The 13,318-nt window shown below is 49.5% G+C and overlaps 1 protein-coding gene across 1 annotated transcript in view; it reads left to right on the forward strand.

The window, feature by feature from the left end:
* The first annotated feature begins 6,859 nt into the window (after positions 1-6,859).
* The window catches only part of LOC139557935 (leucine-rich repeat-containing G-protein coupled receptor 6), a 99,524-nt gene continuing 93,065 nt past the window's right edge, over positions 6,860-13,318 (forward strand). Inside the window, exon 1 of the mRNA XM_071373291.1 lies at positions 6,860-7,823. Coding sequence (XP_071229392.1) covers positions 7,624-7,823 — 200 coding nt within the window. The 5' untranslated portion in view covers positions 6,860-7,623. The remainder of the gene's footprint in view (positions 7,824-13,318) is intronic.

The raw sequence follows: 13,318 nt of genomic DNA on the forward strand, positions 1-13,318 counted from the left end.
TGTTGTGGAGGGTAATATCCTGTATATGTCCTGGTGACATAGTGTTGTGGAGGGTAGTATCCTGTATATGTCCTGGTGACATAGTGTTGTGGAGGGTAATATCCTGTATATGTCCTGGGGACATAGTGTTGTAGAGGGTAATATCCTGTATATGTCCTGGTGACATAGTGAAGGTTATGTTGTGGAGGGTAATATCCTGTATATGTCCTGGGGACATAGTGTTGTGGAGGGTAATATCCTGTATATGTCCTGGGGACATAGTGAAGGTTATGTTGTAGAGGGTAATATCCTGTATATGTCCTGGTGACATAGTGTTGTGGAGGGTAATATCCTGTATATGTCCTGGTGACATAGTGTTGTAGAGGGTAGTATCCTGTATATGTCCTGGTGACATAGTGAAGGTTATGTTGTGGAGGGTAATATCCTATATATGTCCTGGTGACATAGTGTTGTGGAGGGTAGTATCCTGTATATGTCCTGGTGACATAGTGTTGTGGAGGGTAGTATCCTGTATATGTCCTGGGGACATAGTGTTGTGGAGGGTAGTATCCTGTATATGTCCTGGTGACATAGTGTTGTGGAGGGTAATATCCTGTATATGTCCTGGTGACATAGTGAATGTTATGTTGTGGAGGGTAGTATCCTGTATATGTCCTGGTGACATAGTGAAGGTTATGTTGTGGAGGGTAGTATCCTGTATATGTCCTGGTGACATAGTGAAGGTTATGTTGTGGAGGGTAGTATCCTGTATATGTCCTGGTGACATAGTGTTGCGGAGGGTAGTATCCTGTATATGTCCTGGTGACATAGTGAAGGTTATGTTGTAGAGGGTAGCATTATACATTGCCAAATGTGATACTAAACGTTGTGAAAGTGATACTAGACATTGTAAGGGTGTACCTAGACATCTCTTTCTCTCCCTCTCCCTCTGTGTGTTCCTCTCTCTCTCTCTCTCTCTCTCTCTCTCTCTCTCTCTCTCTCTCTCTCTCTCTCTCTCTCTCTCTCTCTCTCTCTCTCTCTCTCTCCCTCTCTCTCTCTCTCTCTCTCTCTCTCTCTCTCTCTCTCTCTCTCTCTCTCTCTCTCTCTCTCTCTTTCTCTCTCACACCCACTGTCTCTTTCTCTCTCCCTCTCTCTTTCTCTCTCTCTCTGTTTCTCTCGCTCTCTCTGTTTCTCTCGCTCTGTCTCTCTCTTCTCTCTCACTCTTTCTCTCTCTCTTCATTTGCATTACGTAACAATGTACAAATTGTCAAAGCTTACTTTGGAGGTGTACAACATTCTCTCTCTCGCAATTCTCTCTTTCTCTCTCTCTCTCTCTCTCTCTCCCTCTCTCTCTCTCTCTCTCTCTCTCTCGCTCTGTGTATATGCTGCATGAATGGAGTCTCATTAATTTATTAACATACAATCGTCCCTGTGTGTCTGAGGGCTCTTTGTTACATCCTCACAAAAACTCATTCACACACCATCAACACACACACACACACCATCAGCACACACACCATCAACACACACACCATCAGCACACACACCATCAACACACACAGCATCAACACACACAGCATCAACACACACAGCATCAACACACACACCATCAACACACACACCATCAGCACACACACCATCAACACACACACCATCAACACACACACCATCAACACACACACCATCAACACACACACCATCAACACACACAGCATCAACACACACACCATCAACACACACAGCAACACACACAGCATCAACACACACACCATCAACACACACACCATCAACACACACAGCATCAACACACACACCATCAACACACACAGCATCAACACACACAGCATCAACACACACACCATCAACACACACAGCATCAACACACACAGCATCAGCACACACACCATCAGCACACACAGCATCAACACACACACCATCAACACACACACCATCAACACACACACCATCAACACACACAGCATCTCACTCTCTCTTTCTCTCAATTCAATTCTTTTAAATTTAAGGGCTTTATTGGCATGGGAAACATATTTTAACAAAGCAAATGAAGTAGATATATATATATTTTTTAAATAAACAATAAAAATTAACAGTAAACATTACACTCACAAAAGTTCCAAAAGAATAAAGACATTTCAAATGTTATAAACTCAGCAAAAAATAAATGTCCTCTCACTGTCATCTGTGTTTATTTTCAGCAAACTTAACATGTGTAAATATTTGTGTGAACATAACACGATTCAACAACTGAGACATAAACTGAACAAGTTCCAGAGACATGTGACTAACAGAAATGGAATAATGTGTCCCTGAACAAAGGGGGGGTCAACATCAAAAGTAACAGTCAGTATTTGGTGTGGCCACCAGCTGCATTAAGTACTGCAGTGCATCTCCTCCTCACGGACTGCACCAGATTTGCCAGTTCTCGCTGTGAGATTTTACCCAACTCTTCCACCAAGGCACTTGCAAGTTCCCGGACATTTCTGGGGGGAATGGCCCTAGCCCTCACCCTCCGATCCAACAGGTCCCAGACGTGCTCAATGGGATTGAGATCCGGGCTCTTCACTGGCCATGGCAGAACACTGACATTCCTGTCTTGCAGGAAATCACGCACAGAACGAGCAGTATGGCTGGCGGCATTGTCATGCTGGAGGGTCATGTCAGGATGAGCCTGCAGGAAGGGTACCACATGAGGGAGGAGGATGTCTTCCCTGTAACGCACAGCGTTGAGATTGCCTGCAATGACAACAAGTTCAGTCCGATGATGTGACACACCGCCCCAGAACATGACGGACCCTCCACCTCCAAATCGATCCCGCTCCAGAGTACAGGCCTCAGGGTAATGCTCATTCCTTTAACGATAAACGCAAATCCGACCATCACCTCTGAGACAAAACCGCGACTCGTCAGTGAAGAGCACTTTTTGCCAGTCCTTTCTGGTCCAGCAACGGTGGGTTTGTGCCCATAGGCAATGTTGTTGCCGGTGATGTCTGGTAAGGGCCTGCCTTACAACAGGCCTACAAGCCCTCAGTCCAGCCTCTCTCAGCCGATTGCGGACAGTCTGAGCACTGATGGAGGGATTGTGCGTTCCTGGTGTAACTCGGGCAGTTGTTGTTGCCATCCTGTACCTGTCCCGCAGGTGTGATGTTCGGATTTACCGATCCTGTGCAAGTGTTGTTACACGTGGTCTGTCACTGCGAGGACGATCAGCTGTCTGTCCTGTCTCCCTGTAGCGCTGTCTTAGGCGTCTCACAGTACGGACATTGCAATGTATTGCCCTGTCCACATCTGCAGTCCTCATGCCTCCTTGCAGCATGCCTAAGGCACGTTCACGCAGATGAGCAGAGACCCTGGGCATCTTTCTTTTGGTGTTTTTCAGAGTCAGTAGGTTTATGGTTCATTGAACAAGCATGGGATTCAGTGTTTAAATCCTTTACAATGAAGATCTGTGAAGTTATTTGGATTTTTACGAATTATCTTTGAAAGACAAAAGGAAGCGTCTTATTATGTATATAATAGTTTATTATTTATATATACGGTTTTGTAACGATGTGCAAATAGTTAAAGTCCAAAAGGGAAAATAAATAAACATAAATATAGTTTGTATTTACAATGGTGTTTGTTCTTCACTGGTTGCCCTTTTCTTGTGGCAACAGGTCACACATCTTGCTGCTGTGATGGAACACTGTGGTATTTCACCCAGTAGATATGGGAGGTTATCAAAATTGGATTTGTTTTCGAATTCTTTGTGGATCTGTGTGATCTGAGGGAAATATGTGTCTCTAATATGGTCATACATTTGGCAGGAGGTTAGGAAGTGCAGCTCAGTTTCCACCTCATTTTGTGGGGAGTGTGCACATAGCCTGTCTTCTCTTGAGAGCCATGTCTGCCTACGGTGGCCTTTCTCAATAGCAAGGCTATGCTCACTGAGTCTGTACATAGTCAAAGCTTTCCATAAGTTTGGGTCAGTCACAGCCTCTGTGGGGTGTGTTTGTGTTTGTGAACAGAGCCCCAGGACCAGCTTGCTTAGAGGACTCTTCTCCAGGTTCATCTCTCTGTAGGTGATGGCTTTGTTATGGAAGGTTTGGGAATAGCTTCTTTTTAGGTGGTTGTAGAATTTAATGGCCCTTTTCTGAATTTTGATAATTAGCGGGTATCGGTCTAATTCCGCTCTGCATGCATTATTTGGTGTTTTACGTTGTACACTGTGGATATTTTTGCAGAATTCTGCATGCAGAGTCTCTCTCTCTCTCTCTCTCTCTCTCTCTCTCTCTCTCTCTCTCTCTCTCTCTCTCTCTCTCCGTGGGGCTGATGTTTAGGCCGAGGTATGTATCGTTGTTTGTGTACTCTAGTGGAATGGTGTCTAGATGGAATTTGTGTTTGTGGTCCTGGTGACTGGACCCTTTTTTGGTCTCCACTCCTCTCAACACACTGTACCCACCTGTACCCACCTGGGACAGCAAGTAGCCTAGTGGTTAGAGCGTTGGATTAGTAACCGAAAGGTTGCGAGATCGAATCCCTGAGCCGACAAGGTCAAAATCTGTCGTTCTGCCCCTGAACAAGGCAGTTAACCCACTGTTCCTAGTGGTGTAGGCCGTCGTTGTAAATAAGAATTTGTTCTTAACTGACTTGCCTGGTTAAATAAAGATACATTCAGGAGTCCAGAACATGCAGCTTTGGGTTGTTTTCTAGTACTTCAGTACAAGAACTAAATACACACACACACACACACACACACACACACACACCCCTTAATCCAACATGCTGGATCAAAGGAATAACCCCCCCTCTCTCCACTTCCTAACTAAGCAACGGTAGTCTGAAAAAACACAAAGACAAGCAGTTACCTGCCTCTCTCTCTCACACACACACACACACACACACCCATACACACACACATCTGAGTATGCTCAGCCAGGCTACCTGGGGCTAGTACTCAGAAAGCGGGAGGCAGCACTTGAAGGAGCACTCGGATATATCTAGTCTGTAGGTCAATCAAATGTATTTATATAGCCCTTCTTACATCAGCTGATGTCACAAAGTGCTGTACAGGAACCCAGCCTAAAACCCCAAACAGCAAGCAATGCAGGTGTAGAAAAACTCCCTAGAAAGGCCGAAACCTAGGAAGAAACCTAGAGAGGAACCAGGCTATGAGGGGTGGCCAGTCCTCTTCTGGCTGTGCCGGGTGGAGATTATAACAGAACATGGCCAAGATGTTCAAATGTTCATAAATGACCAGCATGGTCAAATAATAATAATCACAGTAGTTGTCGAGGGTGCAGCAAGTCAGCACCTCAGGAGTAAATGTCAGTTGGCTTTTCATAGCCGATCATTCAGAGTATCTCTACCGCTCCTGCTGTCTCTAGAGAGTTTAAAACAGCAGGTCTGGGACAGGTAGCACGTCCGGTGAACAGGTCAGGGTTCCATAGCCGCAGGCAGAACAGTTGAAACTGGAGCAGCAGCACGGCCAGGTGGACTGTGGACAATAAGGAGTCATCATGCTAGGTAGTCCTGAGGCATGGTCCTAGGTCTCAGGTCCTCCAAGAGAGAGAAAGAAAGAGAGAAGGAGAGAATTAGAGAAAGCATACTTAAATTCACACAGGACACCGGATAAGACAGGAGAAGTACTCCAGATATAACAGACTAACCCTAGCCACCCGACACATAAACTACTGCAGCATAAATACTGGAGGCTGAGACAGGAGGGGTCGGGAGACACTGTGGCCCCGTCCGACAATACCCCCGGAGAGGGCGAAATCCCCGGAGAGGGCCAGGATATAACCCCACCCACTAAGTGGTGTGTGTGTGTGTGCCCACCTCTCACCCCATCTCACCCCCCTCTCACCCCCCTCTCGCCCCCTCACCCCCCTCTTACCCCCATCTCACCCCCCTCTCGCCCCCTCACCCCCCTCTCACACCCCTCTTACCCCACACCCCCATCTCACCCACATCTCACCCACCTCTCACACCCCTCTCACCCCCATCTCACCCACCTCTCACCCACCTCTCACCCCACACCCCCCTCTCACCCCCATCTCACCCACCTCTCACCCCACACCCCCATCTCACCCACATCTCACCCACCTCTCACCCCACACCCCCATCTCACCCCCATCTCACCCACACCTCACCCACCTCTCACCCACCTCTCACCCCACACCCCCCTCTCACCCCCATCTCACCCCCATCTCACCCATCTCTCACCCACCTCTCACCCCACACCCCCATCTCACCCACATCTCACCCACCTCTCACACCCCTCTCACCCCCATCTCACCCCCATCTCACCCACCTCTCACCCACCTCTCACCCCACACCCCCATCTCACCCCCATCTCACCCCCATCTCACCCACGTCTCACACCCCTCTCACCCCCATCTCACCCCCATCTCACCCACCTCTCACCCCCCTCTCACCCCACACCCCCATCTCACCCACATCTCACCCACCTCTCACCCACCTCTCACCCCACACCCCCATCTTACCCCCATCTCACCCCCATCTCACCCACCTCTCACCCGCCTCTCACGCACCACCTCCACCCTAGTCTACTGTACAGCTACCCTCCTCCCCCCTCCTCTCTCTTCCCCTCCTCCCCCCTCCTCTCTCTTCCCCTCCTCCCCACTGCTCTCCGTTCCCCTCCTCTCTCCCTCCCAGACTCAAAGAGAAAGGGATCTAGGCCCCTCCCCTCATCTGAAATGTTCCGGCCCAGCTCCAAAACTTCGAGCCAATCAGCACAGCCCATTCAGAGCTGATGAACTCACTATACAATAGGTACATGTTTCAAGAGAGAGAGAGAGAGAGAGAGAGAGAGGTGGGAGGCAGATTGATACAGAAGAAGAGAAGAGACAGAGCAGAGAGAGAAGGCAACCAAGAGATTTGTTATGCAAACTATGGGACCTAACTGTTGACTGGTATACACACTGGACCAGAGAGAGAGAGACTGACAAGACTGGAGAGGCTGACAGAGAGAGAGAGAGACTGACAAGCCTGGAGAGACTGACAGAGAGAGAGAGAGAGAGAGACTGACAAGACTGGAGAGACTGACAGAGAGAGAGAGAGACTGACAAGCCTGGAGAGACTGACAGAGAGAGAGAGAGAGACTGACAAGCCTGGAGAGACTGACAGAGAGAGAGAGACTGACAAGCCTGGAGAGACTGACAGAGAGAGAGAGACTGACAAGACTGGAGAGACTGACAGAGAGAGAGAGACTGACAAGCCTGGAGAGACTGACAGAGAGAGAGAGAGAGAGAGAGACTGACAAGCCTGGAGAGACTGACAGAGAGAGAGAGAGACTGACAAGCCTGGAGAGACTGACAGAGAGACTGACAGAGAGAGAGACTGACAGAGAGAGAGACTGACAAGCCTGGAGAGACTGACAGAGAGAGAGAGACTGACAAGCCTGGAGAGACTGACAGAGAGAGAGAGAGACTGACACGCCTGGAGAGACTGACAGAGAGACTGACAGAGAGAGAGACTGACAGAGAGAGAGAGAGAGACTGACAAGCCTGGAGAGACTGACAGAGAGAGAGAGAGACTGACAAGCCTGGAGAGACTGACAGAGAGAGAGAGAGACTGACAAGCCTGGAGAGACTGACAGAGAGAGAGAGAGCGGGAGCAAGAGAGATGCTGTGTGTGTTGATGGTGCTGTGCTGGTCGTGGGGTGTGTTGGGGTACGGGCGCGAGGGGCAGAAGGACTCATCGGGGGCAGGACTGTGCCCTTCGCCGTGTCAGTGTGAGGAGGACGGTATCTTTGTTCTGGCGGACTGTTCTGAACTGGGACTATCAGCTGTACCTGACAACCTCAGTCACCTAACTACTTACCTGTAAGTACACTACAGTATGTATCTATATCTCCCCTACCCCCTCTACCCCCTCTACCCTACCCCCTCTCCCCTACCCCCTACCCCCTCTACCCTCCCCCCTCTACCCTACCCCCACTACCCTACCCTCTCTGCCCTATCCCCTACCCCCTCTACCCTACCCCCTACCCCCTCTCCCTCTACCCTCTCTACCCCCTCGACCCCCTACCCCTCAGCCACCTAACTACGTACCGGTAAGTACACTACAGTATGTATCTATATCTACCCTACCCCCTCTACCCTATCCCCTACCCCCTCTACCCTATCCCTACCCCCTCCCCCCTACCCCCTCTACCCTACCCCCTCTACCCTATCCCCTCCCCCCTCCCCCCTACCCCCTACCCCCTCTACCCTACCCCCTCTACCCTATCCCCTACCCCCTCTACCCTACCCCCTCTACCCTATCCCCTACCCCCTCTACCCTACCCCCTCTACCCTATCCCCTACCCCCTCTACCCTACCCCCTCTACCCTATCCCCTACCCCCCTCTACCCTACCCCCTCTACCCTATCCCCTACCCCCTCTACCCTACCCCCTACCCCCTACCCCCTCTACTCTACCCCCTCTACCCTACCCCCTCTACCCTATCCCCTACCCCCTCTACTCTACCCCCTCTACCCTACCCCCTCTACCCTACCCCCTACCCCCTACCCCCTACCCCCTCTACTCTACCCCCTCTACCCTACCCCCACTACCCTACCCTCTCTGCCCTATCCCCTACCCCCTCTACCCTAACCCCTACCCCCTACCCCCTACCCCCTCTACCCTACCCCCTCTACCCTATCCCCTACCCCCTCTACCCTACCCCCTACCCCCTACCCCCTCTACTCTACCCCCTCTACCCTACCCCCTCTACCCTATCCCCTACCCCCTCTACTCTACCCCCTCTACCCTACCCCCTCTACCCTACCCCCTACCCCCTACCCCCTCTACTCTACCCCCTCTACCCTATCCCCTACCCCCTCTACTCTACCCCCTCTACCCTACCCCCTCTACCCTACCCCCTACCCCCTCTACTCTACCCCCTCTACCCTACCCCCTACCCCCTACCCCCTCTACTCTACCCCCTCTACCCTACCCCCTACCCCCTACCCCCTCTACTCTACCCCCTCTACCCTACCCCCTAACCCCTCCCCCCTACCCCCTACCCCCTCTACCCTACCCCCTCTACCCTACCCCCTACCCCCTCTACCCTACCCCTCAGCCACCTAACTACTTACCTGTAAATACACCACAGTATGTATCCATACATACCTATTTAGAGGGGCTGTCATACAGACTGTAGGACATCTGGTGACCTCTAGAGGGGATCAGAGGTGGACAGACTGTAGGACATCAGGTGACCTCTAGAGGGGATCAGAGGTGGACAGACTGTAGGACATCTGGTGACCTCTAGAGGGGATCAGAGGTGGACAGACTGTAGGACATCTGGTGACCTCTAGAGGGGATCAGAGGTGGACAGACTGTAGGACATCTGGTGACCTCTAGAGGGGATCAGAGGTGGACAGACTGTAGGACATCTGGTGACCTCTAGAGGGGATCAAATGTCCCGACGTCTTTCTCTGTGTCTCTGTTGTAACACCTCAAGAATCAGAACAGCAGTTTTCAGAACTTCTATAATATATCTCTCTATGATTTATGAAGGGAATTGTTACTTTAAGCAACTAGAAGGGTGTGTGTGTGTGTGTGTGTGTGTGTGTGTGTGTGTGTGTGTGTGTGTGTGTGTGTGTGTGTGTGTGTGTGTGTGTGTGTGTGTGTGTGTGTGTGTGTGTGTGTGTGTGTGTGTGTGTGTGTGTGTGTCATCAAATAACATTTCTTTATGAAGTTTTTTATATCAGCCGATGTCACCAGCCCCAAACAATAAGCAACGCAGATGTAGAAACACAAGGGCAAGGAAGACGAGAACTTAGGAAGAAACTTAGAGAGGAACTAGGCTCGGAGGGGATGATGAGAGTACATTATTAAGGCCAGATCCAGTGGAGGCTGCTGAGGGAGAGGACAGCTCATAACGGAGTGGTCTTTGATGTGTAGGATATCATTCCATTATTCAAGCCGTTATGATGAACCGTCCTCCCCTGAGCAGCCTCCACTGGCCAGATCGTTCTTCAAGATGGTCAAACGTTCACAGATGACCAGCAGGGTCAAATAATAATAATCACAGTGGTTGTCGAGGGTGCAACAGGTCAGCACCTCAGGAGTAAATGTCAGTTGGATTTTCATAGCCGATCATTAAGAGTTAGAGACGGCAGGTGCGGTAGAGAGAGAGTCGACAACAGCACGTCCGGTGAACAGGTCAGGGTTCCCTAGTCTCATCAGCACGTCCAGATGGACTGGGGACAGCCAGGAGTCATCAGGCCAGGTATATACAGTGGGGAGAACAAGTATTTGATACACTGCCGATTTTGAAGGTTTTCCTACTTACAAAGCATGTAGAGGTCTGTAATTTTTATCATAGGTACACTTCAACTGTGAGAGACGGAATCTAAAACAAAAATCCAGAAAATCACATTGTATGATTTTTAAGTAATTAATTTGCATTTTATTGCGTGACATAAGTATTTGATCACCTACCAACCAGTAAGAATTCCGGCTCTCACAGACCTGTTAGTTTTTCTTTTAGAAGCTCTCCTGTTCTCCACTCATTACCTGTATTAACTGCACCTGTTTGAACTTGTTACCTGTATAAAAGACACCTGTACACACACTCAATCAAACAGACTCCAATCTCTCCACAATGGCCAAGACCAGAGAGCTGTGTAAGGACATCAGGGATAAAATTGTAGACCTGTACAAGGCTGGGATGGGCTACAGGACAATAGGCAAGCAGCTTGGTGAGAAGGCAACAACTGTTGGCGCAATTATTAGAAAATGGAAGATGTTCAAGATGACGGTCAATCACCCTCGGTCTGGGGCTCCATGCAAGATCTCACCTCGTGGGGCATCAATGATCATAAGGAAGGTGAGGGATCAGCCCAGAACTACACGGCAGGACCTGGTCAATGACCTGAAGAGAGCTGGGACCACAGTCTCAAAGAAAACCATTAGTAACACACTACGCCGTCATGGATTGAAATCCTGCAGCGCACGCAAGGTCCCCCTGCTCAAGCCAGCGCATGTCCAGGCCCGTCTGAAGTTTGCCAATGACCATCTGGATGATCCAGAGGAGGAATGGGAGAAGGTCATGTGGTCTGATGAGACAAAAATAGAGCTTTTTGGTCTAAACTCCACTCGCCGTGTTTGGAGGAAGAAGAAGGTTGAGTACAACCCCAAGAACACCCTCCCAACCGTGAAGCATGGAGGTGGAAACATAATTCTTTGGGGATGCTTTTCTGCAAAGGGGACAGGACGACTGCACCGTAATGAGGGGACGATGGATGGGGCCATGTATCGCGAGATCTTGGCCAAAAACCTCCTTCCCTCAGTAAGAGCATTGAAGATGGGTCGTGGCTGGATCTTCCAGCATGACAACGACCCGAAACACACAGCCAGGGAAACTAAGGAGTGGCTCCGTAAGAAGCATCTCAAGGTCCTGGAGTGGCCTAGCCAGTCTCCAGACCTGAACCCAATAGAAAATCTTTGGAGGGAGCTGAACGTCCGTATTGCCCAGCGACAGCCCCGAAACCTGAAGGATCTGGAGAAGGTATGTATGGAGGAGTGGGCCAAAATCCCTGCTGCAGTGTGTGCAAACCTGGTCAATAACTACAGGAAACGTATGATCTTTGTAATTGCAAACAAAGGTTTCTGTACCAAATATTAAGTTCTGCTTTTCTGATGTATCAAATACTTATGTCACGCAATAAAATGCAAATTAATTACTTAAAAATCATACAATGTGATTTTCTGGATTCTTGTTTTAGATTCCGTCTCTCACAGTTGAAGTGTACCTATGATAAAAATTACAGACCTCTACATGCTTTGTAAGTAGGAAAACCTTCAAAATCGGCAGTGTATCAAATACTTGTTCTCCCCACTGTATATATATATATATATATATATATATAGAGAGAGAGACCAGATATAACAGACTAACCCCAGCCCCCTGGCACATAGACTATTGCAGCATAAATACTGGGGACTGAGACAGGGGGGGGTGGCAGACACTGTGGCCCCGTCCGACGATACCCCCGGACAGGGCCAACCAGGCAGGATATAACCCCACACACTTTGCCAAAGCACAGCCCCCACACCACTAGAGGGATATCAACATACCCCTAACTTACTACCCTGAGACAAGGCTGAGTATAGTCCCCACACCACTAGAGGGATATCAACAGACCCCTAACTTACTACCCTGAGACAAGGCTGAGTATAGTCCCCACACCACTAGAGGGATATCAACAGACCACCAACTTACTACCCTGAGACAAGGCTGAGTATAGTCCCCACACCACTAGAGGGATATCAACAGACCACTAACTTACTACCCTGAGACAAGGCCGAGTATAGTCCTCACACCACTAGAGGGATATCAACAGACCACCAACTTACTACCCTGAGACAAGGCTGAGTATAGTCCCCACACCACTAGAGGGATATCAACAGACCCCTAACTTACTACCCTGAGACAAGGCTGAGTATAGTCCTCACACCACTAGAGAGATATCAACAGACCACTAACTTACTACCCAGAGACAAGGCTGAGTATAGTCCCCACACCACTAGAGGGATATCAACAGACCACCAACTTACTACCCTGAGACAAGGCTGAGTATAGTCCCCACACCACTAGAGAGATATCAACAGACCACTAACTTACTACCCTGAGACAAGGCTGAGTATAGACCACACACCACTAGAGGGATATCAACAGACCACCAACTTACTACCCTGAGAAAGGCCGAGTATAGTCCCCACACCACTAGAGGGATGTCAACAGACCACTAACTTACTACCCTGAGACAAGGCTGAGTATAGTCCCCACACCACTAGAGGGATATCAACAGACCACTAACTTACTACCCTGAGACAAGGCTGAGTATAGTCCCCACACCACTAGAGGGATGTCAACAGACCCCTAACTTACTACCCTGAGACAAGGCTGAGTATAGTCCCCACACCACTAGAGGGATATCAACAGACCACTAAGTTACTGCCCTGAGACAAGGCTGAGTATAGTCCCCACACCACTAGAGGGATATCAACAGACCCCTAACTTACTACCCTGAGACAAGGCCGAGTATAGTCCCCACACCACTAGAGGGATATCAACAGACCACCAACTTACTACCCTGAGACAAGGCTGAGTATAGTCCCCACACCACTAGAGGGATATCAACAGACCACTAACTTACTACCCTGAGACAAGGCTGAGTATAGTCCCCACACCACTAGAGGGATATCAACAGACCCCTAACTTACTACCCTGAGACAAGGCCGAGTATAGTCCTCACACCACTAGAGGGATATCAACAGACCCCTAACTTACTACCCTGAGACAAGGCTGAGTATAGTCCCCACAC

This window comes from Salvelinus alpinus, chromosome 28 (genome assembly GCF_045679555.1).
Source record: "Salvelinus alpinus chromosome 28, SLU_Salpinus.1, whole genome shotgun sequence".
In the NCBI taxonomy this organism is placed as follows: domain Eukaryota; kingdom Metazoa; phylum Chordata; class Actinopteri; order Salmoniformes; family Salmonidae; genus Salvelinus; species Salvelinus alpinus.